General features: G+C 40.8%; 1 protein-coding gene across 1 annotated transcript in view; it reads right to left on the bottom strand.

Annotated features, from left to right (window-relative positions):
• The window catches only part of CTTNBP2 (cortactin binding protein 2), a 177,701-nt gene that overhangs the window by 35,824 nt on the left and 123,476 nt on the right, over positions 1-18,401 (bottom strand). The window contains 2 exon segments of the mRNA XM_036328864.1: positions 8,197-8,296; positions 8,378-8,464. Of these exon segments, the coding sequence (XP_036184757.1) occupies positions 8,197-8,296; positions 8,378-8,464 (187 nt within the window).

Raw genomic sequence — 18,401 nt, 5'->3', positions numbered from 1 at the left:
GACGGCAAACTCATTCCCCTGGATCCACAAGCAAGAACTGAGTTGCTAATGACTTCATTAATCCCACGTTTAATGTACAATTCGTGTCCTAAACAGGACTGCTGTTCCTAACAGTTGGGTTGGGTTTCACCCTCATCTTTGTTTACCTTAGTCTCCCAGGAGGTACCAGCAAGGGTCAAGCAGACTGGGTTTCTCCAGTGAAAGCTTCGTCTTCAACACTGCCAGCCTCATTTCCTCCATTTTTCAGTACCACCTATTTCTCCATCTGACCATTTAGTTCAACATCCTCAAACAACTTAGTCCAAAGGCAAATTTTATTTTAGTTGAGAAATAGCATGTGTCTAATTCAGGTTATTTAGCATAGTTTCAGGTCTATTATTTTAACCAACCACAGAAGCAGGAAGTCATTACGGTTTCCAGTTTGAAGGGTTAAGCCTCTCTCTGATCAGGGTTTATGGAGACAAAAGGCTACCCACTCCGTGTTGGAACTGGAGAGTCCTTCTGGCCTGATGCCAGAAAGTTAACCGTTTGGAATACTTTTGCCTTATGCTACTTCAAAGTCCTATTTCAGAAACTTATCTACTCTTTTTTTTTCTTTTTTGCCCCCTTTTTTTCTCCCAACATTATAGGCTATGTCAGCCCTGCTCCTCTCCTACACGTTGATAATCGTAAACAGACACCCCCCTGGGCTAGGTCAGGGCTACACTGCAGCTTTGAACACCCTTGTATTAAAAGTTCCAAAGAGTCAGTCCTAGAACAACACTCACTGGTTTAAAAATGTTTGACATAGCATTTATAGTTAAACTCAAACTCCTGTGTCTCTAGAGTGACCCTAAGTCTACAATCTTCCCCTTGGGAGGAGAAAGCAGCTGTCTTTTACACTGTCTGCTTGAAAGAAGGGCTCGGCAGGGGTGAGGCTCTGAGAGTTCAGATGAGGAGCCAGGGGCAGGCCTTAGAAGAGCCTTCTGGATGTGATGCAGGATCCAGGGAGGTGAACTCAGCCATGTAGATGCCAGTGAGCATACTCTCCTCCCGTTGTACATTATTCCATCCTCATTACTTCTAAAAAGGAGAGTTCACTTAGGAATTCAAAGTATTATTTTAAAATATTAATCTAGGGCTGAATTTTTTTTTTACGACTTACTGTCACATGTAATTTGAAAAAGTATCTGTTTTGCTAACCTAACTCCCTACCTTACACTGAAGCAAATTTTGACACAAGTCTAGTGCGTGTTCACAGCCTCCTTACATTCAACAGAGGCATGTGGCATGACTATCTCTCACGAAAGGCAACCTGAGAAGGAAGATGTTATTTTAAAAGAAACACAGAATAGCTCTTGCTAGTATAAGTGCTATGTCATTCTTTTTGAAGTATTCTTTTGTTCTACCTTCTTTTCTTCACTGGTAGCATTTTTAAACTCCATATAATTGTTAAATTCTTAAAACATTATTTAAAACACATTTGCTACTCTTCCTTCTTCTATTTTAAAAAATATATATGTTATTGATTTTTTACAGAGAGGAAGGGAGAGGGATAGAGAGTTAGAAACATTGATGGGAGAGAAACATCGATCAGCTGCCTCCTGAACACCCCCTACTGGGGATGTACCTGAAACCAAGGTACATGCCCTTGACCAGAATCGAACCTGGGACCTTTCAGTCTGAAGGCCGACGCTTTATCCACTGAGCCAAACTGGTTAGGGTAACTATTTTTTTGCTTGTACACTTTATTTACTCATTCTCTGTCCACTGGCTTTCTTTTTACAGATTCAGAGAGGAACAAAGAAGGTAATGTATGTGCTGTGCACAGTGGAAGATAAACTTCAGCATTCGAATCTTAGCCCAATCCAACTTGTTTAAATCTATTTCATTAAAGAAAAAGGTTAAAAACCGAGAGTAAGCATGGAATACCTTAAGAATCAGTGCATTTCTCACTTGTAGTAATATAACTTGATCAATTTAATTTCTTGTTTAAAAAAGCAAGAGAGTAACTGGTAGATAATTCCCATCCCCCCATTATTCTCAAAGCTTGAGCAGAACAGACTAGGAATATCTTTTTCTTCTCTACTCTCTGTTCTTTCCCATCACTTCTGGACCACAAGAACACACTGCTTTGTTTCTGCACTTTAAAAGTGACACCACACCCATTGATGGATCTTACCCCCCTAGCTCACGAGATTCCCTGGCACTGCTCAGAAGCACTTGGTATCCCCATCTATAGGACCTAAAATGTATGTTCTCCATGAGCTTTTTGTTGGTCAACAGAAAATGAAAATGATGGTGGAAGGAGTTTTAGGAGATAAGGATGGACATCAGCAAGAGCAAGGTCAGACAGAGGGCAGACCATAGTGTTCTTGACAACCTAACATTCAGAGAACTTTAGTTTTTATTCTGGAACCACTGGAGTATAACGAAAGAGAACTGTTATGAGTGGTTTTGTATTCTAGACTGAGCTCTCTGGAAGCCCATGAAAGGAGGGAGTCTGGAGCAAAAAGGGTTAGTGATCTCCTTAGTTTCTTGAGTAAGAAGTAAGAGTTGGTAGAGGGAATGTAGAGCAGAAAAAAGAGAGGGGATATATGAAGCAGATTCAACAGAACTCAGGACTGACCAGATGTGGAAAATGAGGCAAACTGAGGAATCAATGATAATGCTCAGGCTGCTAACTTGGGCAACTGCATTTAAGGTCTTAGCAATAAACGTTATGTCTTAGTTTTGTTATTAAAAAGAGAAGGAAGATATCGGATGCTTATAAATTACTGATCCTTTACTTATTTATAATAATGACTTATCTTCAAATACAGAAAAAAAACCCTTTCATATTTGGAGATGACATACTATTTGCTACATAATAGTTAGAGTGGAGAGTGTTTGGGCCTCAGTCTACTATTTAAAAACTTCATTTTTCATGTATTGTACAGCATGGTGATTATAGTGAATAGCACTGTATGGCATATTTGAAAGTTGCTAAGAAAGTAGATTTTAAAAGTTCTCATCACAAGAAAAAAATTTTTAAACTATGTATGGTGATGGATGTTAACTAACTACATTTATTGTTGTGATTACTTTACAATATATACAAATACTAAAATGTTATATACCTGAAATTAATGTTATATCTCAATTAAAAATAAAATTTAAAAATATGCCATTTTCAAATCTAACTTTATTTTTATGCCCTATCATCAACTACTCCCTGATCAACTCCTATACACTCTCTAATCTTACTTCTTTCTGCCTCCACTCCAAGCAAGTTCTTCTGATTGCTGCACCTGAATATGACTAGCATTTTCTTTTTCTTTGACCATGCTATTTCCCGTATTAGGAGATTCACCCAATTATTCTCCATAAGAATTCAATAAGTGTGCAAGGTGAAGTTTAAAAAAAAAGCTACATGACTAGCCTTCAAGGAGTTTACAATATAATATGTGTTTGGGCCAAGGCAAAAGCCCAAATAATACCCCCAGTGCCTTGACCTATAGTTAGGTGGGGCCCCGATGTATAAACAGAGCCCACTACTGTTCATTAAAGGGAGTTGTCATACTGGAGGGATCAGGTAAGCTTTCATTTGAGATGTCCTTAGACATTTTAACAGGGACTTTTCCTGTCATTTCCAGAAGGGCAGAGACCGTATCTATTTTAATCAGTACTGTATATATCAGTGATGGCGAACCTTTTGAGCTCGGTGTGTCAGCATTTTGAAAAATCCCAACTTAACTCTGGTGCCGTGTCACATACAGAAATGTTTTTGTATTTGCAACCATAGTAAAACAAAGACTTATATTTTTGATATTTATTTTATATATTTAAATGCCATTTAACAAAGAAAAATCAACCAAAAAAATGAGTTTGCGTGTCACCACTGACACCAGTGTCATAGGTTTGCCATCACTGGTACATATAATACTCTGCATAGTACCTGCCATGTGTTAACTGTAGTGTGTGCTGGGTTGTATGTTCACTCTAAAATTCTAGATGAAAATTGTAGCTTGAACAAAGACACGGAGAGTGGAAAAACAAAAAACGTGTAAGGAGTAAACACCATATTTTAATGGAGCATAGACATCTATTAAAAAAGTCAGATATTCCAAAGAAGACTTACAAATGGCCAACAGGTACATGAAAAGTCAACATTACTAATCTTCAGAAAAATGCAAATCAAAATCACAATGAGATCTTGCTTCATGCCTGTCGGAATAGCTAGCTATTATAAAAAAGAGAAGAGGCAAATGTTGGCAAGAATGTGGACAAATGGGAAGCCTTGTGCACTGCTGATAGAAATTCATGTGGCTACTAGGGAAAACAGTATGGAGGTCCTCAAAAAATTCAAAATAGAACTACCATATGACCCAGCAATTCTACTTCTGGGTATATATCCAAAGGAAATTAAATCAGGATCTTGAAGAGATATCTGCACCCGCTTGTTCGCTGCAGCATCATTTACAATAACCAAGACATGGAAACAACAGAAAATTAAACACACACACACATACATACACACACACACACAGAGGAATATTATTCAGCCATAAAGTAAGAAGAAAATCCTGCCATTTGTGATACATGGATGAACCTGGAGGGCATTATGCTAAGTGAGGTAAGTGAGACAGAGAAAGACAAGTACTGTATGATATCACATATGTGGAATCTAAAAAAGCCAGACTCAGAGAAACAGAGTAGAGTGGTGGTTGGCAGCACCTGGGGAGTGACGGGGGAAATGAGGAGATGTTGGTCAAAGGTACAAACTTTTCAAATATAAAATGAATACATTTTGAGGATCTAATGTACAGCATGGTGCCTATGGTTAACAACATATTATATATTTGAAAGTTGCTCAAAGGGCAAACTAATATGTTCTCACCACAAAAAAGGGTAATTATATGATGTGGTGGCGGTATTAACAAATGCTATGATAGTAATCGTTTTGCAAATCAATGCATTACATTATACACCATAATCATACGCAATGTTATATCTAGATAAAAAAAATAAAGTTCAAATAAGCAACTTGGGAGGCAAGAACCACAGAGAGCTTTTACTTAGGGTCTGGTGGTCTCTGAGGGGCGTTCAGGGAAGAGAAGCAGTAGGCAGAACAGCCATTTACAGAAAAGAAGACGAGATGTAGGAAAGGAGGCAGAAGGTAAGATGATGTCACTGGGGATGGGCATTGAGGCCAACTTGGCAAGATATAACCATGGACTGGCTATGGGAGAGGGATGAGGGGTCCATGAATGAGAAGACCGTGGGGTTCTATGTGGTCCTCATATTGCTTTAAAAATTGAAATAGTTGAGCCCAGCCTGTGTGGTTCAGTGCTTGAGCATTGACCTATGATCTAGGTCGCTGATTCCATTCCCAGTGAGGGCACATGCCTATGTTGCAGGATCGATCCCCAGTAGGGGGCGTGCAGAAGGCAGCCAATCAGTGATTCTCATCATTGATGTTTCTATCTCTCCCTCTCCCTTCTTCTCTGAAACCAATAAAAATATATTAAGAAAAAGTTGAAATAGTTGGCAACATTGAAAGAAAGAAACCCTACATTTTTACATGAATACCTAGACTTGCGGCTCTTTCCTAAAAATTACAAGATTTCAGGACACTGACGCTACACTTCTGCCAGCAACAAGCCGCTGGAGCTGAGAGCTGCCCTCAGGTAGATGGAGATGTCCCTCCTCCTCCCCTAGCCCCACCCAGTCAGTTCACCCCCCTTCCTGTGGCTTGTTGGCACTTGGGGTTTTCAAGCTTGTCAATAAGACCTGTGTTTCAAGTGTGAGGGGCCAAAAGACTTGCGCCGCTCAGCAAATTTGGAAGCCAAGAAGAGGAGCTCTTTTTAAGAAGATGCTCCCCAGAGATTTAGAAATGCTGAGCCATCCACCTGAGGTCACCTCATGACCTAATTCACTGCTCTCCTATGTTTTTAGCTCACTAAGCTTAAGCAGAATTCAGCCTGTAGTTGCTATCTATCTAATAGGGAGAGAACAAAAGACTTTAGCTTCTAACTTTGAGATGAAACAAGGCAAAGCTGAAAAATGTAGGTGGCCTTTGTTACATAACTAAGGGGGAAACAGACATTTTGGCACAGGTGCATTGTTTTTTTTTAATGTATTTTATTGATTTTTTACAGAGAGGAAGGGAGAGGGATAGAGAGTTAGAAACATCGATGGGAGAGAAACATCAATCAGCCGCCTCCTGCACATCTCCTACTGGGGATGTGCCCACAACCCAGGTACATGCCCTTGACCAGAATCGAACCTGGGACCTTTCAGTCCGCAGGCCGACGCTCTATCCACTGAGCCAAACTGGTTTCGGCACAGGTGCGTTTTTAAGGAATAGTGCCTGGCACTGATTAAGGTAAGATTCAGGAGTGAGATGCTTGGGTTTGAGTCCTACTCCTCCCTTGTGTCCTAGCTGTGAGATCTTTTGGTCAAAGTATTTACCCTGTTTTCTCATGATTCATGTTTATAAATCAGGATTGCTTAGATCAGGGCCTACCAGAGGAAGAGCTTAATCAATGTTAGCTATTATTAGTAGTATCTTCAGAGAAAGCAGCCTTGTGTAGCTAACTTTCACTAGTTTCTGACCAAAGGCTAGGCTGGGTACTACAGCAACATTCCGATTCTAGTGGGATTTTCTCGTCCCCACAATGTGCTTCTAGGTTTCGGAATCCTCGGTCCATGCCCAAAGCTGCCGCTTAATTTTATTTCTTGATTTGGGAACTGTTGGTTATTTCCTTCTTCCTAAGCATGGTCAACAGTTGCCCTAGCCATCAGATCTCACCCAAAGCTGAGAAGCAACCCTCCTTCAAAAGGGAGATGTGGATTTGCTTTTCAAAGCTCCCTCCATGGATTTTGTAACTGCTTCCCTCCATCACCTGCTCCCCAGGGCTCTCTGTAGCTCTAATCGAGTGGAGACTGGAGTCTGGTTCTTTCAGTTTTGCGCCATAGTCACTAGACATGCTATGCTATGCAGGACTATGCTAATTGCACCTGTGGTGAGGCTTAGTGTCTTAAGCTCTGAAACCTAATATAGAACTTCATGAAAACGTTGTATTAATAAACACATTTAATACTGGTTCTGCCACTGTGTAGTTGTGGCAAGTTACTGAACTTCTCTGTGCCTGTTTCCCCACCTTTGAAATGAAGAGAATTTTACCTACTTGCATATGCTGTCACAGAGATGAAATATACGCAATGTGTTTAGCAAAGTCAAGGTCAATAGCTTACTAAAGGTGACGTGGAGAAAGCAGTTCACCCCTGGTACAGCGATAAAGGGTGTTTTGGTTGTAGGAAATTTATAAATAAAATAAATTACCATAACTGGGGTATTTTTCATGATCACTATGCAATTCTAAACAGCAGCAGTGATGCCATTCTCAGTCCCACTAGGGCGGACTGCTCCCACCACCTCCTCCCTTGGTATACCTCTGGTGCCAGTAATACAGCACTCACATCAGATGTGTTATAAACAAAAGATAAGAAGAAGAAGGGAAGACAATGCAGGAAGTACAGTAAGTGCAATGATATAATATATATATACACAAAAATATTTTTTTGCGAATATTCATCTGAGTTCCCAATTTTCATCCCATAGATCAGTGGTTCTCAACCTTCTGGCCCTTTCAATACAGTTCCTCATGTTGTGACCCAACCATAAAATTATTTTCGTTGCTACTTCATAACTGTAATGTTGCTACTGTTATCAATCATAATGTAAATATCTGATATGCAGGATGGTCTTAGGCGACCCCTGTGAAAGGGTCGTTCGACCGCCAAAGGGGTCGCGACCCACAGGTTGAGAACCGCTGCCATAGATGCTTTTTTTTATAAAATCCTTATCTTGAGGATATTTTCTCATCAATTTTTAGAGAGAATGGAAGAGAGGGAAAGACAGAGAGAAATATCGATGTGAGAGAGACACATTGATTGGTTGCCTCCTGCACACACCCCGATCAGGATCAGGGCCTAGGCTGGGTGGGGTGGAGCCTGCAACTGAAGTACGTGCCCTTGACTGGAATCGAACCCAGGACCCTTTGGTCCACAGGCCGACGCTCTATCCACTGAGGCAAACCAACTAGGGCCCCTGAATAATTGAACAGCTGACTTAAATGTATCCCCAAGCAACAAAGTTCATTTCCTTTTAATGGCGTCACTGAAGAGCAAGCCCTTTGGTTACCATAATTCAGTTTGCTGAAGTGGTCTTACCGCTACTGATGAACAGGTCTACTAGCTGCTCCTTAGAGAAGTCAGCATCCACTTCAGCTCTCACTACCTCACAAGAGAATCCTGCAGCCATCTGTCTGTGCTGTGGCAAAGGAACAGAGTGGTTAGTTCTACACACATTCAAGTTTTCAAAAAAGGGAGAGGGTCTGCAAGTCATCGATACCTTCATGCAGAGTGCAAGCTGATGTACTATGTAATCTTGCAAGCTTCCTTCTGGGCCATGGAAAATGACAGTATGATATTGCTCGACCTATTAATAAACCAAGAAGAGGACTTAGATGGAAATGCTAAGTTCAGAGGAAAAATAAAAGTGGTCTGATTGTCCTCAGCCTTTCAAAAGATTAAAAATCATATTTTAATTAATTAGCTTTATTCGTTCAGCACATCATGCTTTTCACTTTAATGTGAAACACTGGCAAATACTGTATTTATATACTTATGTAGTATTTTACATAGTGTTTATATACTTAAAGCAAGAGATGGCATTTTATGAAAAAGAAAACTCCTTGTTCTATTCTCTATGTTTCAGTTCAGCATATTGGCTGGGAACAGGGTTCCTAGCATATTTTGTCGCTTGCAGATGTTCCAGAATTTTTAGATAATCTTTGAGTTTTCCCAATGCTTATTTTACTTTTCAGTGATTAAAATAGCAATGAATCTCATTATGAGGATTTTAGAAAATATAAAAAATCACTAAGGAGCAGAACAGAAACCACTAAAGTAACCACTGCAAATACCTGTTTCCTTCTCGCTTTTTCCTTTGCACAGTTGATGTGTGTATTTGTATGTTTTTTAAGAATCCATGAGCAGGCTGGCTGGTGTTGCTAAGTGGTTGGGCATTGACCTATGAACCAGGAGGTGACAGTTCAATTCCAGGTCAGGGTACATGCCTGGGTTGTGGGTTTGATCCCCAGTGTGGGGCGTGCAGGAGGCAGCTGATCAACAATTCTCTCTCATCATTGATGTTTCTATCTCTCTCTCCGTCTCCCTTCCTCTCTGAAATCAATAAACATATAATTAAAAAAGAATCCATGATTGTAATCTTTTTTATAACCATTGTATATCAGAGAGTATCTTTGACTTTTTATGTAAATGATATCTTGATGAGTATTCATACACTCTTTGATCAACTCCCTATATTATTCCAGTTTGGAATTCGGTGTTCCAAAGAAATTTAGGGCGAGGCTGATCACTTTTACTTTGTAAAGGAAAATATCCTACCTGGGTGCCTACAGGATTAAAAAATATCTTTATCCTTACGTGTAACGATACTTACTTCATCTGAGAACATATAGAGACATAGCATATACTGGATGAAAAGCCGATGACCTTCTACATAGGGCAAAGGCAGGAGTAAGAGGAGGGCAGGTCATTCTCCCCTCTTCATCATTCCAGGGATGAGCTCCCACTCCCAGCCCAGATGCCTGGGAGGAGCTTTCTTCTTGGGAAGGTCTTACAGTAAAGGACCTGGGCAGGTGAAGGGCCAGCCTAACTGATACTGTTGGAGGAGCTCATGTATGAAGACTGAGCCACCCACACTTACAGAAATGTTAAACATCAAAGGCTCTGTTTACTCTTTATAATTTCGAATGGAACAATGTAAGGATACACATGCACATGTATCTTTGTGTTGCTGTTGTTCTATTGTGCTCTGATGAAGTTGTCCCTTTGAGATCACAGAAGGCCGCATCTTTTGAGGGTGACTGGGATGGACTTCTGTGAAGACAGTGACTGTGCCCCTGGCTCAGGGAAAGGCAGATTCTGGGATATGAAGGGAAGGCTTGAGGAAAAGGCCTTAGCATGGAAGGAAGAGGGAACTCCTTCCTACCCAGGGCCTTTAAGACTTGAGCTTTGGCCTTTAAGGAGACCATAACATGCTTAGAGAACTCCTGGAAAATAGAGAAAAATGAGGCCTGACTACCAGGTGTCAGACCATGAGCTAAACAGAGAAATGGTCCTTTAAGGGGCTCCTTATATTGGACTTGGGACTGGGTTTTAGGCTCTGAAAAACAACATATCTGGCAGCCACCAATGATTTTTCTCTAGGTTCAAATACTATTCCACTATTGCTAAACCTTCAATTTTCTAACTAGTATAAATCTTGCTTTATTTTTTTAATATTAGTAAGATGATAATGGTGTAGTAGGCAGTTAGACAGGCATTAGCACCTTTGGCCAGATACCCAAAGGTGCCTAGAAATGGACAACTGTAGGGTGGAACCTCACCCCCAGGGTGACCTTTCCCCCGCTAGCATAAAGCTCGCCATGTGGTATAGACCCCTGACCTTTCATATCACTGGTCTTGCAGTGTGGACCTCCCCTAACCTGTGGTAGACCTGGCAGGTACCCATCAGTAGAGACCGCAACCCTGAAAGGACAGGGACACACCCAGGAAGCTGATGAATATTCTGTTGAGATCCTCCCTTGGGGTCTCCAGATAAATACCCTCAAGACAAAGGACTCAGCACTTGCTCTTGGTCTCCCTTGAACACCCCTCACCTTTGCCCAGCCCCTTCTTTCCCCAAGGTGCTCCCTGTCCCTTTGCCTCCCCAACCCCCTCTATCCCTTGTATTTGTCTTGGTTCTGGATTCTTTCTTAGCCAGAACTCAAGTACCGAGGTTGCTGAACCGAGGTTCAATTGCCGGTAACAGTTTCACCAGCATTAGAAGGGTATTAAAAGTGTTTTCCTACCTAATTTCCAGTTGGCTGCTAATAAGTAGGCCTAACAGTCTCTTGCCCCTATAAAGGTAGTAAGACGTTTTTCTAGATTCTTGCCAAAGGGAGATTTCAGTTCTATTTTTCCATTTTTGTGAAGTTTTGTCACTTTTCAAAAGTACTTTAGTGGGAAATAGCATATTAGGTACCGCTAGCCAGGTCCAATTTTAAACCATAAACCCTGAGCTCTCCAAGTTAATCTCAAACTGCCATGACTTATTGGGTGGAAATTCTCTCACAAGGAACAGACTGTTTTGCACCAGTGAAACTCAATACAGAATTTCAAGATCTACGGAATATGCTACTCAAGATCTTCAAGTAGTATTGCTCTTTAATCTTGTCTTATTTCTGAAAACAACAGTGCTCTCTGTTCATTACAGCTATCCTGTCATACCGCCTGTACTTTCTTAAGATTGATTCTTGAGATCATATAACAGCCAGAGACCCAGCTTCACAGATAAAATGCCTTCAATATCAATACCTCATCTGTTCTCAGACTGTGGGGGTTTGACAAATATAGGCAGGAAACATTCCATTTAAAATTTCGGCCATTCGCTAGCAGTAAGCATCTTGTGTTCGCTTAGACTAATATCCTTTCTGGAAAAAGGTAAACTATAAATAAGTGAACTAAGTAAGTAAATAAAGGGAAAAACAAATGTACAAACTTCCAGGTCATTCATACTTTCTAATGAATGCATTCCATTAGTAGGTTTCCCCTCATTTCAGGTATTATCAGCTTTTTTGTTAATGTTATTTTGTCTATCTTGTCAAATGATATAATTGTGTTGGTTACCATGTAAGATCTGAACCAAAAAAAAATAATAATAATAATAATTGCTGGGAGCATATTGCTCTACCGAGACTGGTGAAAACACGCAAAGCTATGCGAAGAAAACATATTTATCTATTCTAGCATTATCATTTATATTTCTCAAATAGCAAGGTCTGAGGTATAATAAATATACATGCTACATGCTTCCAGCAGAGGGCACTAAAGATAGACAGTAGGTACACGGAAAGCAGACAGATTTTTGGGGTGGGAGTTAAATATTTTAATCGTGTTGAGATATGTTCTTTGAAAAATAAAATCAAAGTTAACTTCTAAAAGGTGCATTGTAGTTGTCAGAATTATCCCTTATCCCTAAGTGCATGCTTAGAGTGTGACCTTTTGGCTTATTCATAAAGGGACAGGGCCTTATTATCACAATTGGTACCAATCCCTTTTATTCTTATCTTCACAGCCTATTCAGAAAGCTCTCATCACACGTCAATTAGTGCTTTGTGAGGCAAATGAATTCTAGATTAAATGGGAACAATAACCTCAACAAAGGCCCATCCATACTTTTATTTTTTCCCTCCACAGTGTTTTTCTACAAAAAGGAGTTTACCAGAAGAGCTATTGTTTCCACTATGGTCAATGTGGCACCTGTAATGTGGCTTCAGACTAGTGGCATAATTTTAGAGCAATAAACTTAACCTTTTATTTGAAGTTTTGTTGGTCAGAGTCTGAGGAAAAGCTTCTACTGTCTTGAGACCACTTTAGGCCAGATTGCGGTGAGATGTTGAACTCAAAAAAGAATGAAAAATAAAAGGTCTTCCCCAAGCCAATAAAATTGGGATGGCCATAGCTTAAGGTATAATGCTTTATAGTAGTGTTACTGATAACATTGTAATAATCTGCCTATTTTTAACAGGAAAGGAGTAAAGGAAAGACTAGATGATATAGGCATGCCATTTAAACAGCTTTGCTAATTTCACACTCCCCACTGATCAATGAGGGAAGGGACTGGACATGGCCACTGCAAGGGTGCCAAACCTTAATATTTAAATGCCTAGACAAAGGAGCATATGCTCTTGATTTTTACCCTCTAGTTCTCTTGGAACTCCTGCCACACGGGGCACGCTCTCTGCATTCGCCCATGTGGCTCATGGCCACATGGGACCCACACAATGGACTAATGGACTTTAATTGGCCTGAATGCTGAACTAGACCCGGCTGCAACATGGGACGAAAGCTTTGGACACTGGCCCTCCTTTTGGCTTTACTGGATTCCCAGCTGCCCCTCTTTCAGGACTGGGTTAAAGGACATAGGACTTTTTAACCAGAGGAATGCAACTCCATGCAAGCCTTTCACCACATCTCATTCTCCCGTGGGGGCTTCTGAAAATGCTTATGTCAGTGATACCCCAAGAACCTCACACCTAGTCATGTCTGGGAAATCTGGCCCACAAATTCCTCCAGCAACATTACCATTGTTATTAGCTAGTTATTAATGACTAGAGGCCCGGTGCACGAAATTTGTGCGGGGGGGGGGGGGGAGGGCAGGGTTCCTCAGCCAAGCCTGCACCCTCTCCAATCCGGGACCCCTTGGGGAATGTCTGACTGCCAAAACCGGCAGTCCAACATTCCTCTCACAATCCTGGAGTGCTGGCTCCTAACTGCTCACCTGCCGACCTGCCTGATCGCCCCTAACTGTCTCTGCTTTCTGGCCTGATTGCCCCCTAACTGGTCCCCTGCCAGCCTGGTCACCCCCTAACTTCCCCCCTGCCAGCGTGGCTGCCCCCTAACTGCCCCCCTGCTGGCCTGGTCGCTCCCTAACTGCTCCCCTGCTGGCCTGGCCGCCCCTAACTGCCCCCATGCCAGCCTGCCTGATCACCCTTAACTGCCTCTGCTTGCCAGCTTGGTCGCACCCTAACTGCTCCCCTACAAGCCTGACTGCCCCGTAACTGCCTCTGCCTCAGCCCCCATCACCGTGGCTTTGTCCGGAAGGAAGTCAGACATCTGGAAGATGTCCAGTTGACCTGGTCTAATTAGCATATTACCCTTTTATTTTTATAGATAGGAAAGGAACAAAAGGGAGGCCAGACATTACAAGCATGGCCACCTGGGCAAGCTTCAACAGGAAGCTGCAATTTCACACTCCCCAGGGAACCACTGGTCCATTCCCTGCAAATCCCTGGGGGAAAGGGAACATGGACCATGCACAGTGAATCCAGGTGATGTAGGGAAGGTGCCTGTCAGTCTAGCCTGTAACAAAAACAACTGGCCAGATGGGGTGGAACCATGGCAAGTGTGCAAAATCTTAGAAAGTTAAAATTCTGAGACAAAGGAATTCTCTCTCTTGGCTCTCTTGTTTTTCTGGCTTTGCTCCTGCCCATGTTCCTAGAAGCCACATGGTGGACCCCACAAGCAAGGGACTGATGGACTGCAGCTGGGTACACAAGTAAGCTAGCTTGATGCTGGATTGGACTATGCATACATGGAATGAAAACTCTAGGCAATGGCCTTAATCCTAGCTCTGCTAAAAGCAAAATGACACTTATTTCATTGGTGGGACGAAGGAAATAAGCACCTTGGAAACTCAGGGGTCTAACCCATGAAAATAAATATCACTCATTTTCCTGTGAGTCTCAAAAAATTCCTTTTTCTCGTGACATCGCAAGGAGCCCATGTCCCCTAGCAACAGATGGGGACACAGAGAGCTCCCCACTGATGACACTAGGACTGTAAATCTGACATCTTTGACACTCAATTTTAAACAAACAGTTCATGTATAACTTTAGAGTCCCAGATGACAGTTACTATCAGTTTATTAATATTAAATCCCCCAAACAATATTGGCACATTCAGCATCAGAAGTCACAAAACTGGAGTCTTTCTTGTTAGAGCAGGTTTTAACCATTTGCTAAGGTCCCTCTTAATAGAATAGGTATGAGAATAAAATTCAAGAGAAATTACAGTGCACACATGGACACACACATATTTTCTGTTTTTAAAAGTTACCTAATTGAAACTGTAAAAGCCAAGCTTTTAGACTTGGCTACTAAACTCAAATAAAGGTAGGCCCTCATTTATTAATACAGACATAATAATTTGGGTATGTGTTACAGCTATTTAAAAAGATAAAACTAGAGATATCTTGAACATAACCCTCCCTTGTCACCCGGGCTCCGCTCTTATGAACTCCTCCTGCTCCAGCCCTCCTCTGGGCTGACACTATCCCAACTGGCCAGAATCTTCCACCACGACCATGGGAACCTAAAGATCCACTGGTGTTGAAGCCACCTCGTCTTCACATGAAGGAACCAGCTTCCTCCTTCCACTGGGACCTTACCCAGCCTTGCTCTTCTACACCCTGAAAAGGATCAGGCTGGACCTTGCCATTTGCTAAAGAGACTGATGGAGCTATGGTGGGCTGTCCTAGATACAAAACCATCACTTATGACCTTATTTTTATGGAAACGTAGCAACTTTATCTTGGGATGTATGAAGATTAAGTATAATCTCCCAGCGAAGATTGGAGTGGACAGCCAATAGATGGAAGAATCTCATGGATTATGTCCTGAGGGATTCAGAGCCCTACATGTTAAAATAGGGCTTAGATTAGGATCACCTAATCAAGTATTTTTCTAATATAATAATCATTTATAGTCACTGAATTATTAAAATAAAAAATTAAGAATAAGCACAAAAACAAACAATCCAATTAAAAAATGGGCAAAGGACCTAAATAGACACTTCTCCAAAGAGAACATATAGATGGTCAATAGACATATGAAAAGATGTTCAACATCACTAATCATCAGAGAGATGCAATAAAAAACTACAATGAGATATCACCTTATGCCTGTCAGAATGGCTATCATCAATAAATCAACAAACAAGAAGTATTGGTGAGGATGTGGAGAAATGGGAACCGTTGTGCACTGTTGGTGGGAAGGCAGATTGGTGCAGTCACTGTGGAAAACAGTATGGAGTTACCTCAAAAAAATTAAAAATGGAACTGCCTTATGACACAGCAATTCTACTTCAGGGTATTTATCCACAGAAACCCTAAATACTAATTTGAAAGAATATATGTACCCCTCTGTTCATTGCAGCGTTATTTACAATAGCCAAGATTTGGAAGCAGCCCAAGTACCCATCAGTAGATGAGTGAATAAAAAAGCTGTGGTACATTTACATAATGGAATACTTCTCGGCTATAAAAAGGAAGAAAATTGTACCCTTTGTGACAGCAGGGATGGACCTGGAGAACATATGCTAAGTGAAATAAGCCAGTCAGAGAAAGACAAGCACCATGTGATTTCACTCATATGTGCAATTTAATGAACAAAGTGAACTATCAAGCCCAATAGAGACAGACTCATGGATAAAGAGCAGGCAAACAGCTCTGGTAGAGAAGGTGTTAGGGAGAGGGGTTAAGAAAAAAAGAGAGAGAACTCATGGACATGGACAAAAGTATGGTGATTGCCAGGGGCGGGGTGCAGGGGGTAGGGGGTAGGTAGAGGTGGAAGAAGGCATAGAGGGAATACATGGTGATGGAAAAAATAAAATAAAATAGCAGAAAAGTTAAGAATAAGCTAATAAAAATTACAAATTGGTTAAGAGATAAATTTGAGCTAATGCAAAAAGTTCAACTGTTATAAATAATTAGTGATTAAAAACTCAAATAAGTTAAATGTGTCCTTATAAATTCAAAGATAGAGATTTAAAATGTATTTGTATCTATTTAACTATTTAATGAAAGTATTTAAAAATAACATCATTTATTTTAAAAGGCTGATTTAAAGTCTTCACTCCATTTGGTTTTCTGCATAAGGGCTTTAATACATGCATTTTATAGAACACATTTATATACACAGTGAGAACTGGCTACTGCAATTCTTTCTTAACCAACAGGTTAGTAACCAGTATAAACTATGATTACATATATGAGAATGGAAGACCTCCTAAGTTCAACTCTTTAGGTTCCACCACTTCCTGAGGTTCTTAAGCAAATTATTTTGCATCTTGGTTTATTCATCTGTAAATGGGAGTAACTGATATAAGTACCTACCTCATAGAATGATCAAAGGGACAATCTATATACTTAGAACAGAATTTGGCATACATTAAATACTCATTAAAAGTCAGATATCACTAGGCTTGCTTTTTATTGTACAGATTTTCAATAACTCAAAGACACACCAGTGCCTTGTAATTACTGTGGCACTAAGTGGATATGTCACTCTCTGGCTCAAATCCTACCAGTGGCTTCCTATCACACCTGGGCTAAAATTCAAAGTCCTTGCCATGAACAAAGTGAACTACCAAGAAAACAGAGACAGACTCATGGATAAAGAGCAGGCAAACAGCTCTAGTAGAGGGTGTTGGGGAGAGGGGTTGAGAAAAAGAGAGAGAGAGAGAGAGAGAGAGAGAGAGAGAGAGAGAGAGAGAGAGAGAGAGAACACTCATGGATATGGACAAAAGTATGGTACATGACCTGGCTTATGGTTCTCTCTCAGACCTCACTGCCAGGTTAGGTATTTTTGTACCTGCTATTCCCTCTGCTTTAAACACCCTCCACAGGCCTTCACTTCACGTGGTCTTCTGTTTATATGTCCCTGCAGAAAGGTCTTTCCTACCAACTCCATCCAAAGCACTTTCTGCCATTCCTTCCACTAGCGCTTTATCTTCTTTCCTGCTTTATTTTCCTCTATAGTTGTAATTAGTGCTGGCCTCACATTATAGGTATTTATGCATTTGTTTTTTAATACATCTTCCCCACTAGAATGTAAGCTCCATGCATTTAGAAAATGCATGTTATTTACACATAGCTATATCCTACATTCCTAAAACTGCCTGCATTTAGGAGGCTCTCAATAAATAGCTGTCCAACAACTGAATTAAGTAACTAAACAAGATACAAATATGTATAACATATGGTCTATCTCCTTAAGGGGTTACACTCTTTTATGGAAGAAGAAACATTGACAACTATTATAATATACTAGAGGCCCAATGCACAAAATTTGTGCAAGGGCCTTGGCCTTTGCAGCTGCAGCAGCTTGCCTCAGCCCTCACAGCCCCAGCTTCATCTGGAAGGTCGTCTGGAAGGTCGTTCAACTGTCCAGTTTAATTAGCATAGTATGCTTTTATTATTATAGATAGCCTCACTCACTTTAAATTTTGAAGTGATTGCTAAAGTGAGTGTTAGTTTTTATCTTCATCCAAGAGTTAACTGTTAGGTTAAAAAAGCCTGTTCTGTACATTCATTAAATTGAGAACAGAGGTAACAACAGTGTTCATCTAGTAGTCAAACTATGGTAGTCAAACTGGTAGTCAAAACTATGTCTTGTGCATCACGAAGTACATGCTTAATTGCAATTGGAATGCGGCTAACAAATATTTCATTTGACAGATCTACTCAGACAAGGCTAATATGCAGTTGTAATTCAGATGCATTGCTTTTCTATTCATTTAATCATCTAAACAGGTGAATGAGAAGCTCTGAGTCATAATCTTGTCTGGTACAGAGATGCTGAGGAGGGGGAGGGAGAAGCAAGTGGTTGTAGGAACTGACTCCACTGAGAGCATGAGGCTCACATTCCTGAAAACTAGTTGCTGACACAACTCTACCCTTCATTTATACAAGGAATGAGACAGATCTCCTTCCCATCTGTATAAAACCAACAGGCTTACTTTGATGC

This window comes from Myotis myotis, unplaced genomic scaffold (genome assembly GCF_014108235.1).
Source record: "Myotis myotis isolate mMyoMyo1 unplaced genomic scaffold, mMyoMyo1.p scaffold_m19_p_11, whole genome shotgun sequence".
Classification (NCBI taxonomy): domain Eukaryota; kingdom Metazoa; phylum Chordata; class Mammalia; order Chiroptera; family Vespertilionidae; genus Myotis; species Myotis myotis.
Note: the sequence above shows the minus strand (reverse complement) of the source record. Positions and strands in the feature narration are given on the sequence as shown.